This window comes from Bufo bufo, chromosome 1 (genome assembly GCF_905171765.1).
Source record: "Bufo bufo chromosome 1, aBufBuf1.1, whole genome shotgun sequence".
Lineage (NCBI taxonomy): Eukaryota > Metazoa > Chordata > Amphibia > Anura > Bufonidae > Bufo > Bufo bufo.
The window spans coordinates 121754427-121771267 of record NC_053389.1 but is presented as its reverse complement, the minus strand read 5'-3'; the positions used below and the strand labels follow the sequence as shown (position 1 = coordinate 121771267).

At 41.3% G+C, this 16841-nt stretch overlaps 1 protein-coding gene across 2 annotated transcripts in view; it reads left to right on the top strand.

Annotated features, from left to right (window-relative positions):
* VPS13D (vacuolar protein sorting 13 homolog D) overlaps positions 1 to 14020 on the top strand; it is a 351123-nt gene extending 337103 nt beyond the window's left edge. For both annotated transcript variants that reach the window (XM_040429067.1, XM_040429073.1), the window contains 3 exons: positions 10398 to 10529; positions 11922 to 12162; positions 13356 to 14020. In XM_040429067.1, the coding sequence (XP_040285001.1) occupies positions 10398 to 10529; positions 11922 to 12162; positions 13356 to 13487 (505 nt within the window). In that variant the 3' untranslated portion in view covers positions 13488 to 14020. The remainder of the gene's footprint in view (positions 1 to 10397; positions 10530 to 11921; positions 12163 to 13355) is intronic.
* The last annotated feature ends 2821 nt before the right edge of the window (positions 14021 to 16841 follow it).

Here is a 16841-nt window from a genome sequence, read left to right as displayed (position 1 = left end):
GGGGCCATAAATATTGAGTTTTGTTTGGCTGTTAACCCTTGCTTTGCAAAAGTAAAAAAAATATTAAAATGGAAAATCTGCCAAAAAAGTGAAATTTTGAAATTGTATCTCTATTTTCCATTAATTCTTGTGGAACACCTAAAGGGTTAAGGACGTTTGTAAAATCAGTTTTGAATACCTTGAGGGGTGTAGTTTCTTAGATGGGGTCACTTTTATGGAGTTTCTACTCTAGGGGTGCATCAGGGGGGCTTCAAATGGGACATGGTGTCAAAAAAAACAATCCAGCAAAACCTGCCTTCCAAAAACCGTATGGCATTCCTTTCCTTCTGCGCCCTGCCGTGTGCCCGTACAGCGATTTACGACCACATATGGGGTGTTTCTGTAAACTACAGAATCTGGGCCATAAATATTGAATTTGGTTTCGCTGTTAACCCTTGCTTTGTAACTGGAAAAAAATTATTAAAATGGAAAATCTGCCAAAAAAGGAAATTTTGAAATTGTATCTCTATTTTCCATTAATTCTTGTGGAACACCTAAAGGGTTAACGACGTTTGTAAAATCAGTTTTGAATACCTTGAGGGGTGTAGTTTCTAGAATGTGGTCATTTTTGGATGGTTTCTATTATGTAAGCCTCGCAAAGTGACTTCAGACCTGAACTGGTCCCTAAAAATTGGGCATAGAAAATTTCGGAACAATTTCAAGATTTGCTTCTAAGCCTTGTAACATCCCCAAGAAATAAAATTATATTCCCAAAATGATCCAAACATGAAGTAGACATATGGGGAATCTAAAGTAATAACTAATTTTTGGAGGTATTACTATGTATTATAGAAGTAGAGAAATTGAAACTTGGAAATTTGCAATTTTTTACAAATTGTTTGTAAATTTGGTATTTTTTTTATAAATAAAAATTTATTTTTTTGACTTCATTTTACCAGTGTCATAAAGTACAATATGTGACGAAAAAACTATCTCAGAATGGCCTGGATAAGTCAAAGCGTTTTAAAGTTATCACCACTTAAAGTGACACTGGTCAGATTTGCAAAAAATGGCCGGGTCTTTAAGGTGAAATAGGGCTGAGTCCTTAAGGGCTTAAGGTTTAATTTACTTTTTCTTTTTGCACTGTGGAGGTTTATTCAATGTGCTCAATAAAAGGCATGAATAATGCAACTGTTATTGGGTGTTATTAGGTCCATAATTGTGCCTTACTCTGCATTTACATGCAGCGATTTAGCACACATTTGTCGGGAAAGAAGTGTTCCTTCCCGAAAAAACTGCCTGCTCATTCAGTGAGGATGAAGAGCTGCATTTACATACAGCAATCGCCTCCACAGTGTGGATAGCCACTATCACTCTTCCTCATACAGCTGCATTGTTTCTGGGCAGTAGATCGCTGTTTAGACAACATAATCTCCCGCTCAGAAACGATAATTTAGGTGTCCGCATAAACTATTGTTTAACCGATGAAAAAGTATTTTGCACAGTCATTGGGTGATCATCCCCCCCTATAATCTGCCCATCATTGGGGCAGTGTAAACCAGCCATTAGATACTAATCAAATCACATTTTATTAGTACAATGAAGAAATCCAGATAATTCCAAATGGTTCAATTAGTTTTTCTAGCAACTCTAAATTATTAACTCTAATTATACACCACGCAACAATGATTTTGCTACTGAGAGAAAAACATGTGATTTATACTAAAATGACTGCGCTGATTCCAAATATGAACTTTGAATTTGGCTGACACGTCTAGATTTTAAACATGCAAAACCTATTCAGTTATAGTATTAATGCATTATATTGGAGATATTCCAATGGACATGTCCAGACCTGTTCGGACGCACTCAGGCTGATGTCAGCAGTAAGTATATAAGCTGGACAGATTTTGATAAAGTGATCTGTTATAGTGCTATCAGTTTTGAAACTTAAGATGAATAAACGCAAATGTGTTAACGATCCAGACAAGTTAGCTGCATACTATGCAATGGAAAGCGGTGTCTGTTTCTGTACTGATGTAAATGGTTTCATGATGGAGTTAGATGGTACACATGTTCCCGATGAATGGAGGCTAGTCATAGACTCTAGCAAAACAAGTTTGAAAGCTGTCTTGTTGCACAATGGTAACGAAAAACCATCTGATCCATTGGCTCATGCGGTTGGAATGAAAGAGACCCATGCTTCTATGGAGTTAATTTTGAAAATGATCAAATACTCAGAACATAAATGGAAAATTTGTGCTGACCTGAAAGTGGTAGCACTGCTGCTTGGCCTACAGTTAGGGTACACAAAGCATATGTGTTTCTTGTGCCTATGGAACAGTCATGATGACAACAATCATTACAAAATGAGACAGTGGCCTCTCAGAGTCGAGCACACAGTTGGTCAGTACAATGCACAACACAAATCACTGGTCGATCCACTTCAAGTTTATCTTCAACCACTTCACATTAAACTTGATTTAATGAAAGATTTTGTAATTGCACTTGAGATGGAAATGGTTTCCAGTATTTGAAGGAGAACTTTAGCACACTGAAAACTGATGCTAAAAAAAAAAGGCCAGACTTTTTATTGGCCCCGAAAATCAACAAACTAATGCATGATGACACATTCAGAATAAAACTCAATCCTCTGGAACTTGCAGCTTGGGATGCATTTGTACTAGTAGTGCAGAACTTCCTTGGGAACGGACGAGCTGCAAACTGTGCTGAATTAGTAGACAACATGCTTACAGCATATGAACAACTTGACTGCCGAATGTCATTGAAAGTGCATTTCTTACATTCCCATCTTGACTTTTTCCCACCCAATTTGGGACACATAAGTGACGAACATAGAGAGCGGTTCCATAAAGATATTTCTACAATGGAGAACAGGTATCAAAGCCGCTGGAATCCCAACATGATGGGGGACTACTGCTGGTTTTTGCAACAGGAAAATATGACCGTTCACAAACGCAAAAGCAGATGCCTGAAGCACTTTTAACAGTACTGGGCCTTGCTCAAGTAAGACTTTTAAACAAAAAAAATGAGACTTTTTGAAATTTTCGTTATTCCATTACATTTTCATACACTGTTTACTATGCAAACTTTGATGTAGATCAGGTAATTGTTGGAGTAAAACTTGTTCTGTTCAAAATTATTCAATGCTTTCCAAGTGCTTAATTCATTTAGGCATACTTATGCATAGCAAAATTTCATGACGTGTTGCAACAATTCTGACTTCGGATTTGTAATCCACACACTCGATTTAGTATGGGACAAATGTTTTTTGCCCAGGAGCAGACGAAAAGTTTTTTTTTTTGCTGCGTGGTGTTATTTTCTAGCAGTAGCAACTCTAAATTATTTAGGATCTTGAGCAATTAATTGGAGATCTCAGAGTGACCTCACATGCGTTAACGTGATAACCTATTGATGTAAGTTTTGACCATGCAAGGCTGCTTTCACACTTCAGTGATTTCCATCAGTGATTGTGAGCCAAAACTAGAAGCGGAGCCTCCACAGATAAGGTATTATGGAAAGATTTGCTCCTGTTCGGTGTCGGAGATTGGCGGCATTTTTTTTTCTCACAGTCACTGATGAAAATCACCAAACACTGTGTGAAGGTGGCCTAATGCATTATTTTGTCCAAAAATGAACACTTGCAGACAGTTTTCCCTGCAGATTACAGCTGATTCCTGGGAGTCCTAGCAGTAGGACATCCTATGATCTCTTATTTTGGGGGGGATTGTGGATAGGGGATAACTATCAGATCGGTGGGAGTCCTACCGCTGGGACCCCGACCGATCACAAGAACAGCAGCCCAGTATCCCCTGCAGCCCCCCTGAAATGAACAGAGCAGCCGGTCGCACATGTGTATGGCCGCTCCTTTCCTTTCTATGCGAGTTCCGTAGATGGCCAAGTACAGCAGTCTGTTATATCTGGAATTCCCATAGAGATGAAGGGAGCGGACGCACGCATGTGCAACTGGCCACTTCATTCATTTTAGGGGGGCTGCAGGGGCTATACTGCCCCCGTTCTCGTAATCTGTGGGGGTCCCAGCGGTAGGACCCCCACCAATTGATAGTTATCCCCTGTGGATAGGGGATAACTTCTAACAACCGGAATACCCCTTTAGGGTTACATTTTAGTGACTAGCAATTTTCTAACGTAACCTTGTACAAGAGGGGAGTGTTCTGATACAGAAGAAGGACTAAAATTACACAATTTCCATGCAATCTTTTTGATGGCCCTTGAGCAGACATTGGTTGCTTTATGGCAGCCCCTGCTTTCTGCTCGAGTATGTACTGACGGATTTTCAGCACAGTGACAGAGAATGAGGTTCTCACAATCTACAAGCTAAGGTTTCATTCACACGACCGTATTTTTGGTTTGCATCCAATCCAATCATTTCAATGGGGCCACATAGCATGTGGACAGCACACCGTGGGGCTGTCCACATCTGTGTTTCCGTTCCTCGGGCCCACAAAAAAATCACATGTCCTAATCTTGTCCATTTTGCAGACAATGATAAGCATTTGTAACCTGCAGAACGGGAGAGTGCAGGATGCACAAACGGACACAATCATGTGTATGGACCCTTATTATGTGATCAAAATTCTTTGCAATTTTTCCTAATGTGCAATTGCTTATAATTTTTGTTTTGGTAAGTCGATCTGTATTCTGTTCTAAAATATTAAACTTAGGGCCCATTCACACGACCGTATTTTTCTGTCCGCATCTGTTACGCAAATTTGCAGATAATTTTTTTAGTAAAGGCCTAAGGTAGATGGACCTACTAATAAATAAACTCAGTGGTCTCTAACTGTATATACTGGACTTAGTATGCCTTATTGTTGAAAGTTAAAATATAACTTTTATTTATTTCTAATAAAATAAATGAGACACTAAATAGAGTGAATTTCTGCACTATTTAGAGGGTAAGCAGGGTATATAGTCACATATGTGGCCTGATGTTGTTCCTTGTATAGAGGGAGGTGGCCTTATTGTAGATGAAGGGGCGGGTAGCTCTCTCCCTAAGCACTTTCCCTGTGTCACCTAGTCTATGTGCAGGGAATCCCTCAATGGCTGTAATCGGAGCACCCGCCCTCAGAAAGGGCGACCCCCAGCCTCTGGAACCTCGGGCCTGTGCTAAAGTTCCCTATACGCTTACCTCCCTAGTAGATCTGCTCCATCATCCGACGCGTTTCGCCAAGTGAAGATTGGCTCTTCAGGGACATGGATGTATCGCAGAGCACTATGAGCAGTGGCAGCGCTCTGCTTGTATGTGACGGCAGTGGCAAGGTGTTCATTTACTGGTGTCTTTTTCAATGCGCTAGGCTCCACCCACAAGTTTAACCAGCCAATGGGCCTTGTAGGTGTGCCGCACATTGACTGCTCCCACTGAATTGCCAGCCAATTCCGCACGGAGACGCGCAGTCACAAGGTGCCGCCTACTACAGGGCCGGGCTTGCTACGCTCCGTTACTAGCCGGAAGTGACGTGGTCAATGGGCGTACATTGTTGGTATGGGGACCTTACTCCGTGTCCCCGGCTGATTAAAAAATTAGCAAGTCTTTGATTACGATCGCGTCGTATCAATATCATTTTAGACTCTGCACAACATGGAGGAAAAAGGAAGGTATTCAAACGGGCTAGAGAAAGCCCGTATTACATTAACCCTGTCTGTCCTGGTAGCAAGAAAGCAGTTACACAGGAGCAAAAAAAAAAAAAATGGGTATGTTGATAGCTCTACATTATATATTATTAGTCAATGGCTCATTATTACTACTCATCAGCAAAGGACAGGGTCATCTGTATGCTCCAACAGTGTCCGGGTTATAGGCACTTTTGATGATGCTCATCAAAAAGTAAGGCAGGTGCTATCCAAGTATTGGGACATACTCAAAGCAGACCCAGACCTTGATGAAATAGTAGGACCGTATCCCCAAATAACATACAGGAAGGGAAGAAGCCTAAGGGACAGACTAGTAAATAGCCATTACCAGCCTCCAGTAAACCCGGGTAATTGGCTTTCAAGGAAACCCCTAGGAACTACCCCTGTAGTCAGGTTGTTCACTGGCTCCAACACCACTAGAGAGTACTCTATTCGTGATTTTGTGAACTGTCTAACTACAGGTGTAGTATACTTGGCACAATGTTCTTTCCCCTTTGACTATGTGGGCAAAACAAAGAGAGAATTTAGGCGTCGCATTAGAGACCATGTAAATGATGTTCAAAACAAAAAAGATACGTCAGTGGCACGCCATATAATTCAGTGTCACGGTGGGGATATTACTTGTCTCAAGTTCATAGGCATTCAACATGTCCCCAAACCAAGGAGGGGTGGAGACTGGGACAAAATGATCCTAAGGGCGGAAACGAAATGGATATACAGATTGAACTCCGTGACACCAAATGGTTTAAATTAATATTTGTCGTATAAACCTTTCCTGTAAATATCCATTTAATAAGTAAATTCAGCATCTGTAAGAATTATACTCTATTCTCCGCCCCTCCGATCTCTCTTTCCCCTATGTCTTCATCTGGGGTCATATTTCCATACATGTACTAAGACAGCATGGATCTACAAAAACTGGGTACCGTGAAATATATATATATATATATATATATATACACTCACCTAAAGAATTATTAGGAACACCATACTAATACGGTGTTGTAACCCCTTTTGCCTTCAGAACTGCCTTAATTCTACGTGGCATTGATTCAACAAGGTGCTGATAGCATTCTTTAGAAATGTTGGCCCATATTGATAGGAGAGCATCTTGCAGTTGATGGAGATTTGAGGGATGCACATCCAGGGCACGAAGCTCCCGTTCCACCACATCCCAAAGATGCTCTATTGGGTTGAGATCTGGTGACTGTGGGGGCCATTTTAGTACAGTGAACTCATTGTCATGTTCAAGAAACCAATTTGAAATGATTCGAGCTTTGTGACATGGTGCATTATCCTGCTGGAAGTAGCCATCAGAGGATGGATACATGTTCTCATTCTGTTTACGCCAAATTCGGACTCTACCATTTGAATGTCTCAACAGAAATCGAGACTCATCAGACCAGGCAACATTTTTCCAGTCTTCAACAGTCCAATTTTGGTGAGCTCGTGCAAATTGTAGCCTCTTTTTCCTATTTGTAGTGGAGATGAGTGGTACCCGGTGGGGTCTTCTGCTGTTGTAGCCCATCCGCCTCAAGGTTGTGCGTGTTGTGGCTTCACAAATGCTTTGCTGCATACCTCGGTTGTAACGAGTGGTTATTTCAGTCAACGTTGCTCTTCTATCAGCTTGAATCAGTCGGCCCATTTTCCTCTGACCTCTAGCATCCACAAGACATTTTCGCCCACAGGACTGCCGCCTACTGGATGTTTTTCCCTTTTCACACCATTCTTTGTAAACCCTAGAAATGGTTGTGTGTGAAAATCCCAGTAACTGAGCAGATTGTGAAATACTCAGACCGGCCCGTCTGGCACCAACAACCATGCCACGCTCAAAATTGCTTAAATCACCTTTCTTTCCCATTCTGACATTCAGTTTGGAGTTCAGGAGATTGTCTTTACCAGGAGCACACCCCTAAATGCATTGAAGCAACTGCCATGTGATTGGTTGACTAGATAATTGCATTAATGAGAAATAGAATGGGTGTTCCTAATAATTCTTTAGGTGAGTGTATGTGTATATATATATATATATATATATCAACAGCGTAGAAATGTCTGCCTGTACTGAATAGTACCTGTTTTATTTGCTTTTTTGTTGCTTTTCCTGATGAGTAGTAATAATGAGCCATTGGCTAATAATATATAATGTAGAGCTATCAACATACCCTGTTTTTATTTATTTTTTTGCTCCTGTGTAACTGCTTTCTTGCTACCAGGACAGACAGGGTTAATGTAATACGGGCTTTCTCTAGCCCGTTTGAATACCTTCCTTTTTTCCTCCATGTTGTGCAGAGTCTAAAATGATATTGATACGACACAATCGTAATCAAAGACTTGCTAGTTTTTTAATCAGCCGGGGACACGGAGTAAGGTCCCCATAGCAACAATGTACGCCCATTGACCACGTCACTTCCGGCTAGTAACGGAGCGTAGCAAGCCCGGCCCTGTAGTAGGCGGCACCTTGTGACTGCGCGTCTCCGTGCGGAATTGGCTGGCAATTCAGTGGGAGCAGTCAATGTGCGGCACACCTACAAGGCCCATTGGCTGGTTAAACTTGTGGGTGGAGCCTAGCGCATTGAAAAAGACACCAGTAAATGAACATCTTGCCACTGCCGTCACATACAAGCAGAGCGCTGCCACTGCTCATAGTGCTCTGCGATACATCCATGTCCATGAAGAGCCAATCTTCACTTGGCGAAACGCGTCAGATGATTTAACAGATCTACTAGGGAGGTAAGCGTATAGGGAACTTTAGCACAGGCCCGAGGTTCCAGAGGCTGGGGGTTGCCCTTCTCAGGGCGGGTGCTCCGATTACAGCCATTGAGGGATTCCTTGCCCATAGACTAGGTGACACAGGGAAAGTGCTTAGAGAGAGAGCTACCCGCCCCTTCATCTACAATAAGGCCACCTCCCTCTATACAAGGAACAACATCAGGCCACATATGTGACTATATACCCTGCTTACCCTCTAAATAGTGCAGAAATTCACTCTATTTAGTGTATCATTTATTTTATTAGAAATAAATAAAAGTTATATTTTAACTTTCAACAATAAGGCATACTCAGTCCAGTATATACAATTTTGCAGATCGGATGCAGACCCATTCATTTCAGTGGGGATGCAGACAGCACACAGTGTGCTGTCCACATCCATATGTCCGTTCCGTGGCCCCGCTAAAAGGATAGAACATGTCTTATTCTTGCCCGTATTTGTAGCCAAGAATAGGCATTTCAGTCATGGTGGAGGATTTTCCGGCACACGGCCGGCATCTGTGTTTTGAAGATCCACAATTTGTGATCCGCAAAAACGGATACTGTCGTGTGAATGAGCTGTTAATATGTATAATATACAGTAAGATTTGACCGGTCCACCTTCCATGGGATGACATGATGTTGGAGTAGGACTATCTGAGAAGTTGTAATAGTATTTTGCCTAGTGGTAAAGCACAAATATCAAGACTTCTAATGTCCAGGACCCTGTATGACAATCCAATCCAGAAGTTTTACATCTACAATGAGTCAAAATCAAGAAAAATCTTCCCTTTTTTTTTTATAAGGCATCTTGAGGACTTCTTAAACTCCAATGCACATGTTGATTTTTCATTGGCTTCTGCTGTCCTCTGATTTTGCAGTGCTCACCATGGAGTATGGACACTTGTGTTAAACAGTCTCTGGCTGAAGCCTCTACATTTGCTCTTCTTCACAGTAAGGCTCTGTACCCGTGCTTGAACTTTCTGACACCATCCCCAGTCTCTTTTTGTCTCTTCATTGAGCCGTGCTCTCCCCCGCTGCGACCAGCAGACATTGGGGCATTTCTGGCTTGTATTGCCTTTGTGTGCTCATTAAAAAAGAATCAGAAAATCTATTGAGTGCACGTTTAATGTAACACAGATGTGAGCCACACTACAGTTTGCTCTGCTTTTCAAATTTTCAATATTTTTTTTTTTTTTTTTGAGATTCATCAGTGTTCCTTATTATTTACAGAAAGAAACTTGAGACAGCGGAACAGACTGTAGTTTATAAGAAAAAAAAAGAAAAAAAATATCACATAGTGTGGAATGTGGCTCGTCTTCCAGACCAAACCAACCTGTTTGGCAGGCAGTGATGGACTGTGACAATCCATGCTGTTCAGTCTAACACTTGGAGAAATAAGTGTAAAACCCCATTACACTTGAGGGTCCTTAGTGACAAATTCTATTACCAAGTTGAAAGTTATGCTACCAAGAGTTTCTGGATACAGAAGTATCTTTGTTCTCGGCCCTGATTTTCCCCTCTCCCCCCGTTTCCTCTGTATACATTCCTTTTAACTTAATACTAAAAACTTTTCGGGAGCCCATTGAACTCTATTCCATATGCAAGAATATATTTTATGGCCTTTTCTTTTGAATCAATAGAACAGAGGGGGGAGAGAGAGAGAGTTATATTTCATTGAGAGGGTTCATTGGCATTCTTTGTTCTCCCCTTTGCATTGGATTAATGTCATATTTGCCGGTAGTAAAAGCCAGTTACGGAAACTCTTGAGTATGTGTTGGGTGGCTTTTCTTTACAACTTGGCTCTGAACCTTTTAAGGTACAAAACTTTGGCAGTTTCTTACAGCAGAGTCTCAGGTTCTTTCCAAAATGCATTAAAATGTTCAACTATTCTTCAGCTTACAGCATTTTGCACTTGTCCGGTGGTGTCCACCATACAGTCTTTCATCTAAATGAATTTCTTATAGTCAAACATTTTTGTCTTTTTGTAGAATGCAAGTTCAGAGGGTAAGGCGGCCACGCTGTTGCACAAGTCCTCAAGGCCTTCTTCCAAGGTATTCTGAAACCCAAGCTGAGGGACAGGAGCAGTTGTTCAGACTGACAGACAGCATCCAGGATGAGTTGTAAGTATCAGAGATCTGCCAGGAGACTTCTTTCCACTGGAACACATCTCTAAAAAAATTTAAAAAAATATTAAAAACCCTTTGACAAGTTTTCTTTTGGGCCGGGGAATGGTACTTATTTTATTGAGAGTACAACATATTCACAGATATATGATAATGTGGAATTCTGTATCCACTATACACCCACCAGAAACCTGTCATTGGTTTATAGGACATAGTTGTGCAATAATGCACAGCAGTAACAATATTACGTAAGATAGGTGTAAGTTGAACACCCCCACCCCCGTAAACTTGCACACATGGCTTAGTTGAGCTGGCATGTTTATTTCTACGGAGAGAAAGGGATAAGCCACTATCATATAACGTGATAACCAAGGATTGGGCATATTGAAATTCACATGGCCAGTCTTCTTTCCATACTCCTATTTATATGCGTTTGCGAGATATTTTGCCATTTAGAAGGTTATCATGGCCTTGACCCTGTATCTTTGGCCAAGATAAAGTGGCTTTTTGTTGCCCCTGCTGACAGGGCAACATGCACTTAAAGGCAATCTGTCAGCTCTGGAACCCCCCCACCCCAAACTAAAGTAAGTGGTGTATAGTATAAGTGGCGCTGAGTCCAGTTATGTAATTTTTATCTTCATACTCGCTTGCATTGCTCCAATAAACCAGCAGTAAAATGCTTTGAGAGGACTCCCAAGCACATAATGGAGAGGACTCAAAGAGGAGTTTTTTTAGTGCAAAAACATTTAGCTTTAGGTTTTATTATCTGTCTGAATACACCTTTCGGCTCGGGCACGAGCCTTCCCCAAACATACTCGTGCCTGAGCCGACAAGCGTCACATGTATTCAGACTGATGAGATAATAAAATGTTTAAGTGCATGAAGCGAGTGCCAGTCTTTTTGCAATAAGTGTATTTGGGAAGCCTTCCCTAGATGCGAGCACGAGGAACTGGTAACGTAGTGCCGGCTGGATCACACACAGTCAAAGAAGAGTCCTGTGAATGCGTTTTACTGCTGGTTTGTGGGAGCACAGTGTCGGAATGCAGGGGAGTATGAAAATAAATATTACATAACCGGACTCAGCACCACTTACACTATACACCGCTTACTCTGGTTTGGGGGGTGTTCTAGAGCTGACATATTCCTTTTAATGGCATACATGTCTTTGTGTAGATCAGAGGATTTCAACCTGTGACTTTCCAGCTGTTGAAAACTACAACTCGCAGCTGCTGTGGTGTGCCATAGGTTGTAGTTTTGCAACAGCTGGAGAGTCGCAGGTTGGAGAAAACTTTTGTAGATAGTGGGCTTCAAAATGGAGTCTTACGGTTCAGTTATGTAAGTGAGTGGTCTTCTAGGTTTGAATCACATTCTCTTTCTTTTACTTCACAGTTTCATCGCTGTGGAACATATAGACAGCTACTGTGTGCTGATCTCATCCAAAGCTGTCTACTTTCTTAAATGGGGAGAGTATGTAGATCGCGATGCAATCTTTTTGGAAATTAAGTATGACGATCTATACCACTGTCTTGTTTCAAAGGACCATGGGAAAATATATGTTCAGCTAACTAAAAAAGCGGAAACAACAAGTAGTGGGATAGCTATTCCAGGGCCATCACACCAGAAACCCATGGTAAGAAGTTATTTCTATTGACTCTGTATACAGGTCCTTTTTCGTGCACTAATCTTTTAGCAAAAATTATTTCAGAGCTGCTAACTTTAGAGAAATTGTCAGCAGTTTTTGTTGGCTCAGTTCCCCAAGGCTTAGAAGTTTTAAGGTCCCTTCCATTACTTAGATCAGACTACACAAGGTTTGTTTCTAGTCTACAACCAGAGATACACATAGTTCTGCATAGGAGCCGTGTGCACAAAACTGTCAATTTTTAATCAAGACTATTTGCAAAGATGCATCATTTTTTTATTTTTCGTAAAATTGGATGCAAAGATGGGCATCACCATTAAAGGGTTATTCCAGATTTTTTTTTAAAAAGTCCTTCTACTTGTTCCCCAAAGATTGGATGCAAAGATGGACATCACCATTAAAAAGTTATTCCAGATTTTTACAAAAATCCTATCTACTTATTCCCTGCTGCTTGGTTCCAGTACAGAGGCTCCTCAGCGATGCTTCTGGTTCTAGGTCTGTACACATCCAGACAGGTTATTTGCACCACTGCAGCCAGTGACTGGTGGCATTGTGTACTCAACCAGCACATTACTGATGCCTCTTGGGATCACCACTGAGGCCATTCATTGGCGCACGTTAACTGGTTCAAATGTGTACAGGCCTGAGACAAGAAGCATCAATGAGTGGAACCTCTGCACTGGAACCGAACGGCAGAAAGCAAGCAAGGGGATTTCTTTGTTTAGATACAGCGCAGTCCTGGCCCAATTTAAAGATTTGTCTAAAGCTGGAATACCCCTTTAAGTCACAAAATAGGCATGAGTTGAAACAATCACAGTGTGGCATTTGAGGGACTGCATCTTTTGAACATTCATTGGACAATAGCCATAATCCTTATGTCAATGCAAATCACAAGCAGCAGTCGGAGACTTGAAAGGAGTAAGAAATAAATTGGGGGTTAGATATTGGGAGAAGGTTTATGATGATTGAAAGGGATCGAATGAGATTAGAAAATGGTGTTCGGGTTTTCATTTTCCAGAAACATAGCCATTCTTGGCTATGGGTCATGACTTGCATTGCAGCATAACCCCATTCACTTTAATGGTGCTGGGTTCCTATACCAGACATAGCCTTTCACAAGAGTAGTGCAGTTTCTGAAAAAATATGCAACCCTAACGTTTGTTTCGGCTTTTTTTTTTTTTCAGGTCCATATAAAATCTGAAGCACTTGCTGTGAAAATATCCCAAGAGATAAATTACGCAAAGAGTCTGTACTACGAGCAGCAGCTGATGTTAAGACAAACAGAGGAACAGGAGAACTTGGACTTGAACTATTAATGAGAAGCACAGAACTCCAAGCATCGCCCTGCCAGGTTCACACGAACATGCAATCTCTTGTAACATACAGGTGTATACATATGTTGCCGGGTCAATTTGTCAGCATATATATGCCTATGATTACAGTACTGCTATTGTGTGGAGAACACTACTACCTTTCCAGTATACGGAGGTGGGGTGGGGGGCTAATTTATATTGTGGGTAATAACTATTTAATATGGAATATAATTATAAATATATGCCTTGAACCAATTTTGAAGAAATACCTTTATTTTGCTAAGCCTGTAAATATGTACATCTGTGGTATGATGTAAATATATGAAATATGAAACCTGCATTGTGTAACGCCTCACATTTGTTGCAGATAGAACTTATTTGATAACTTGCACAAGATCTACTCGTCTCTGCAGAACGACTCGTCCTATGACTGGGGATTCGTGTCTGCTTATATATTGAATGTGCTATACGTAGCCTATGATATTGTCTCTGGTTTGTATTTAAAACTGGCACACAATAAAGGCTGAAGTTTTATATTCCAATAAACTGCATGGTCATTGGATGATCTTCAAAGTAGAGGCTGTCGGTCGTAAGCAGCCATTAGGTTCTGGGTATCCTACAGGGCCATATTAAGGTAGTATGGACAGACAATGTGAAGCATGCACATGTCAAGTATGCACATTTACAACATTTACACTATTTACAGTGGGTTCATAGACATTATCAGTAGATAGACTTTCTTAAAGAGCTCAGTGACTTTCAACCTTCCATATCATTGGAATCTGCCTTTGGAAATAGTATGTGAGATTTCTGACCTGATTGAGCAGGCCCAGTAAACTGTAAATGTGGCCATACACTTTACATAGCTATTTCTCCCAACTGCCCCACACACTTGCACATTAAGCTTGGTCATGTGTGGATCCATTCTCAGAGGGAAGTAAGCTGCTGCCAGATGCATCTGGTGGTGACTAATCTCCCTATCAAAACAAAAGCATTGGGCATAAGCTGTCTTGGTACAGTCGAGACACCACCATAAACATTGAAAGGATGGCCATTCCAGTCGAAATCGGCAGGTTCTGCCGTCATTGTTCCACTTTGTATTGCCACCTTAAGTGATGTCCTTGTGAAGTGGAATCATCTCCGACATGAAGCAGTAGGCCAAACAAGCTTGAGGAACAGGACCATCAAATGCTAAAGAGCATAGTATGTAAAAGTTGCTTAGTTTCCAAAAATTGAAGATCAGCCCAAGAACTGTTTCTGAGGAACTTTATCAATTAGGGTTTGCAATGCCATACATTAACCTAGTCAACATGGACAACAACAAGCATCAGATGGAGTTGTGTAAAGCACATTGGCCTCTGGACCCTTGACTTTCCAGTGATGATATATCACTGGAGAGTCGTGGCTCCAGAGGCCAATGTGCATTACACAACTCCACCTGAGGCTTGTTGTTGTCCAACATCTGGCAGTCCAACAGACAAATCTAAATTTGGCAGATTATGAAAGAATGGTTCCTGATCAGATTCATAGTGCTATAGTGATGTGGAAGAAAACAGTGGTTCTTAGCTTTTTTGTCATGGGTTGGCCATAAATTTCAGTTGCAGTGATGGGACAGTCTAGAGAATTCTAAGCATCCAATTTTGTGGAGGGTCCCACACAATCTACTCTCAACTAGTCTTGACTTGAACCCTAACCATCGTCCAACCACATGACTGCTTTTGTGATAGAATGAATTTGAACTGGACCTATGATTAAAAACGCTAATGGAAAGCCTTTAACTGGGCTCATAGCAGCAAAGGAAAGAAAAAGCAACTGCCGGTGATTATCAAATGAGATGTTCAGCAGGCCTGTATGGGTGTTGATGCTCAAGGGTTTACCTGCATACTGTAGTATATGGTTAGTAAAATATTACCTTGCACCTTCAAATGGTAGAGGATTTTATGCTTTTTAATCATTGCTGTGGAGATAGGTACAGTATATTAAACCCAGGCTTGAACTGGCCCACCAGAGGATCTCTGCTGGCCTGGGTTCTGAAATCACAACAGGTTCCACCCACAATGAGGTCCAGTAAAGGACAGCTTTAACTGAAGATGCCAGTGGAGAAGATCTCATACTGCCGGGGTTCAGAATTAACACATAACCTTGGATCTAGTAATGACATGCTCTCCCTCTTCTGTCAAGTTAGAATATTTTGTAAGTATTCTGTGTAACTATTTCTGAGTGACAACCAAAAGGGCAATTACAACTCTAACGTGGGCAGTCTCTTAGCATTCCCAGACAGCTTTCACAGAGTGGTAAGTATATGCAGTGCTATTGGTCTTATTCAGCAGATTTGCCTCTCGGGCAATCTGACCTACCTTATCTGTTAATGCTATCATATGCTGGCTTAAAGCTCTGCTCTGCTACAACTTTTGTAGTTAGAAATGGCCTTCTTGTCCACGCATATAATTTTCATTACAACAAAGCTTAGCAACATGTGGCGTTCTAGCTAGTAAGGCATGCTGGGATTTGTACTTCTGCGGCAGCTGGAGAGCTATGAGGTACATACCTCTACTGTACAATTTGAACCGGTCTATTAGGATTAATTGAAGGCTAAAGGCCACTGAATACTATTAGTCAAAAAATTGCCTCCTTGTCTGGTTTTCCTAAGAATCTGTTTCCTGACAGATCTAATTGTTACCATGCGTCCCTGGCCGCAGCCCGCTGTGCTCTTACTCTGCTTTTCCTTTGAAAAAATACACACCACATAAAACGTATGAAGCAAACAGCAAGTATGTGTCTCCCCTCAGAAAATGCCCGGGTCAGTGAAAGGACAGCAGCGAGATTAAAAGATGGAATTCAAGGGGATTTTTTTTCCGTTTATAAACAGTGTCCACAGACTGGAGCGAGGACTTCATATTCCTGATGGTTTTGACATAGCATACTGAGGATTCAATACTATAATAATACTTATAATGGCCTGCCTGCCTACTGACAAGTAATACCCTGCCAGCCAACAATTATTGGCCTGCCTACTAACAGGTAATAGCCTTTCTATCAATAAGTAACAGCCTGCCTCCTGACAAACATGGCCTATCTACCAGTTGTTAATCGCCTGCCTACCAAGAAGTAATGGCCTGCCTACCAACAAGTAGTGGCTTGTCTATCAAAAAGTAATAGCTTGTCTATCAATAAATAATGGCCTGTCAATCAATAAATAATGGGCTTCCTACAATAAGTAATGGCCAGCCTGCGAACAAGTAATTACTTACCTACCAGCAAGTATTGGCCTGTCTAATAATAAGTAATGGCCCTCCTACCAAAAAGTAATTGGCTGCCTACCGAAAAGTAGTAGCTCGTCTATGAATAAGTAATTGC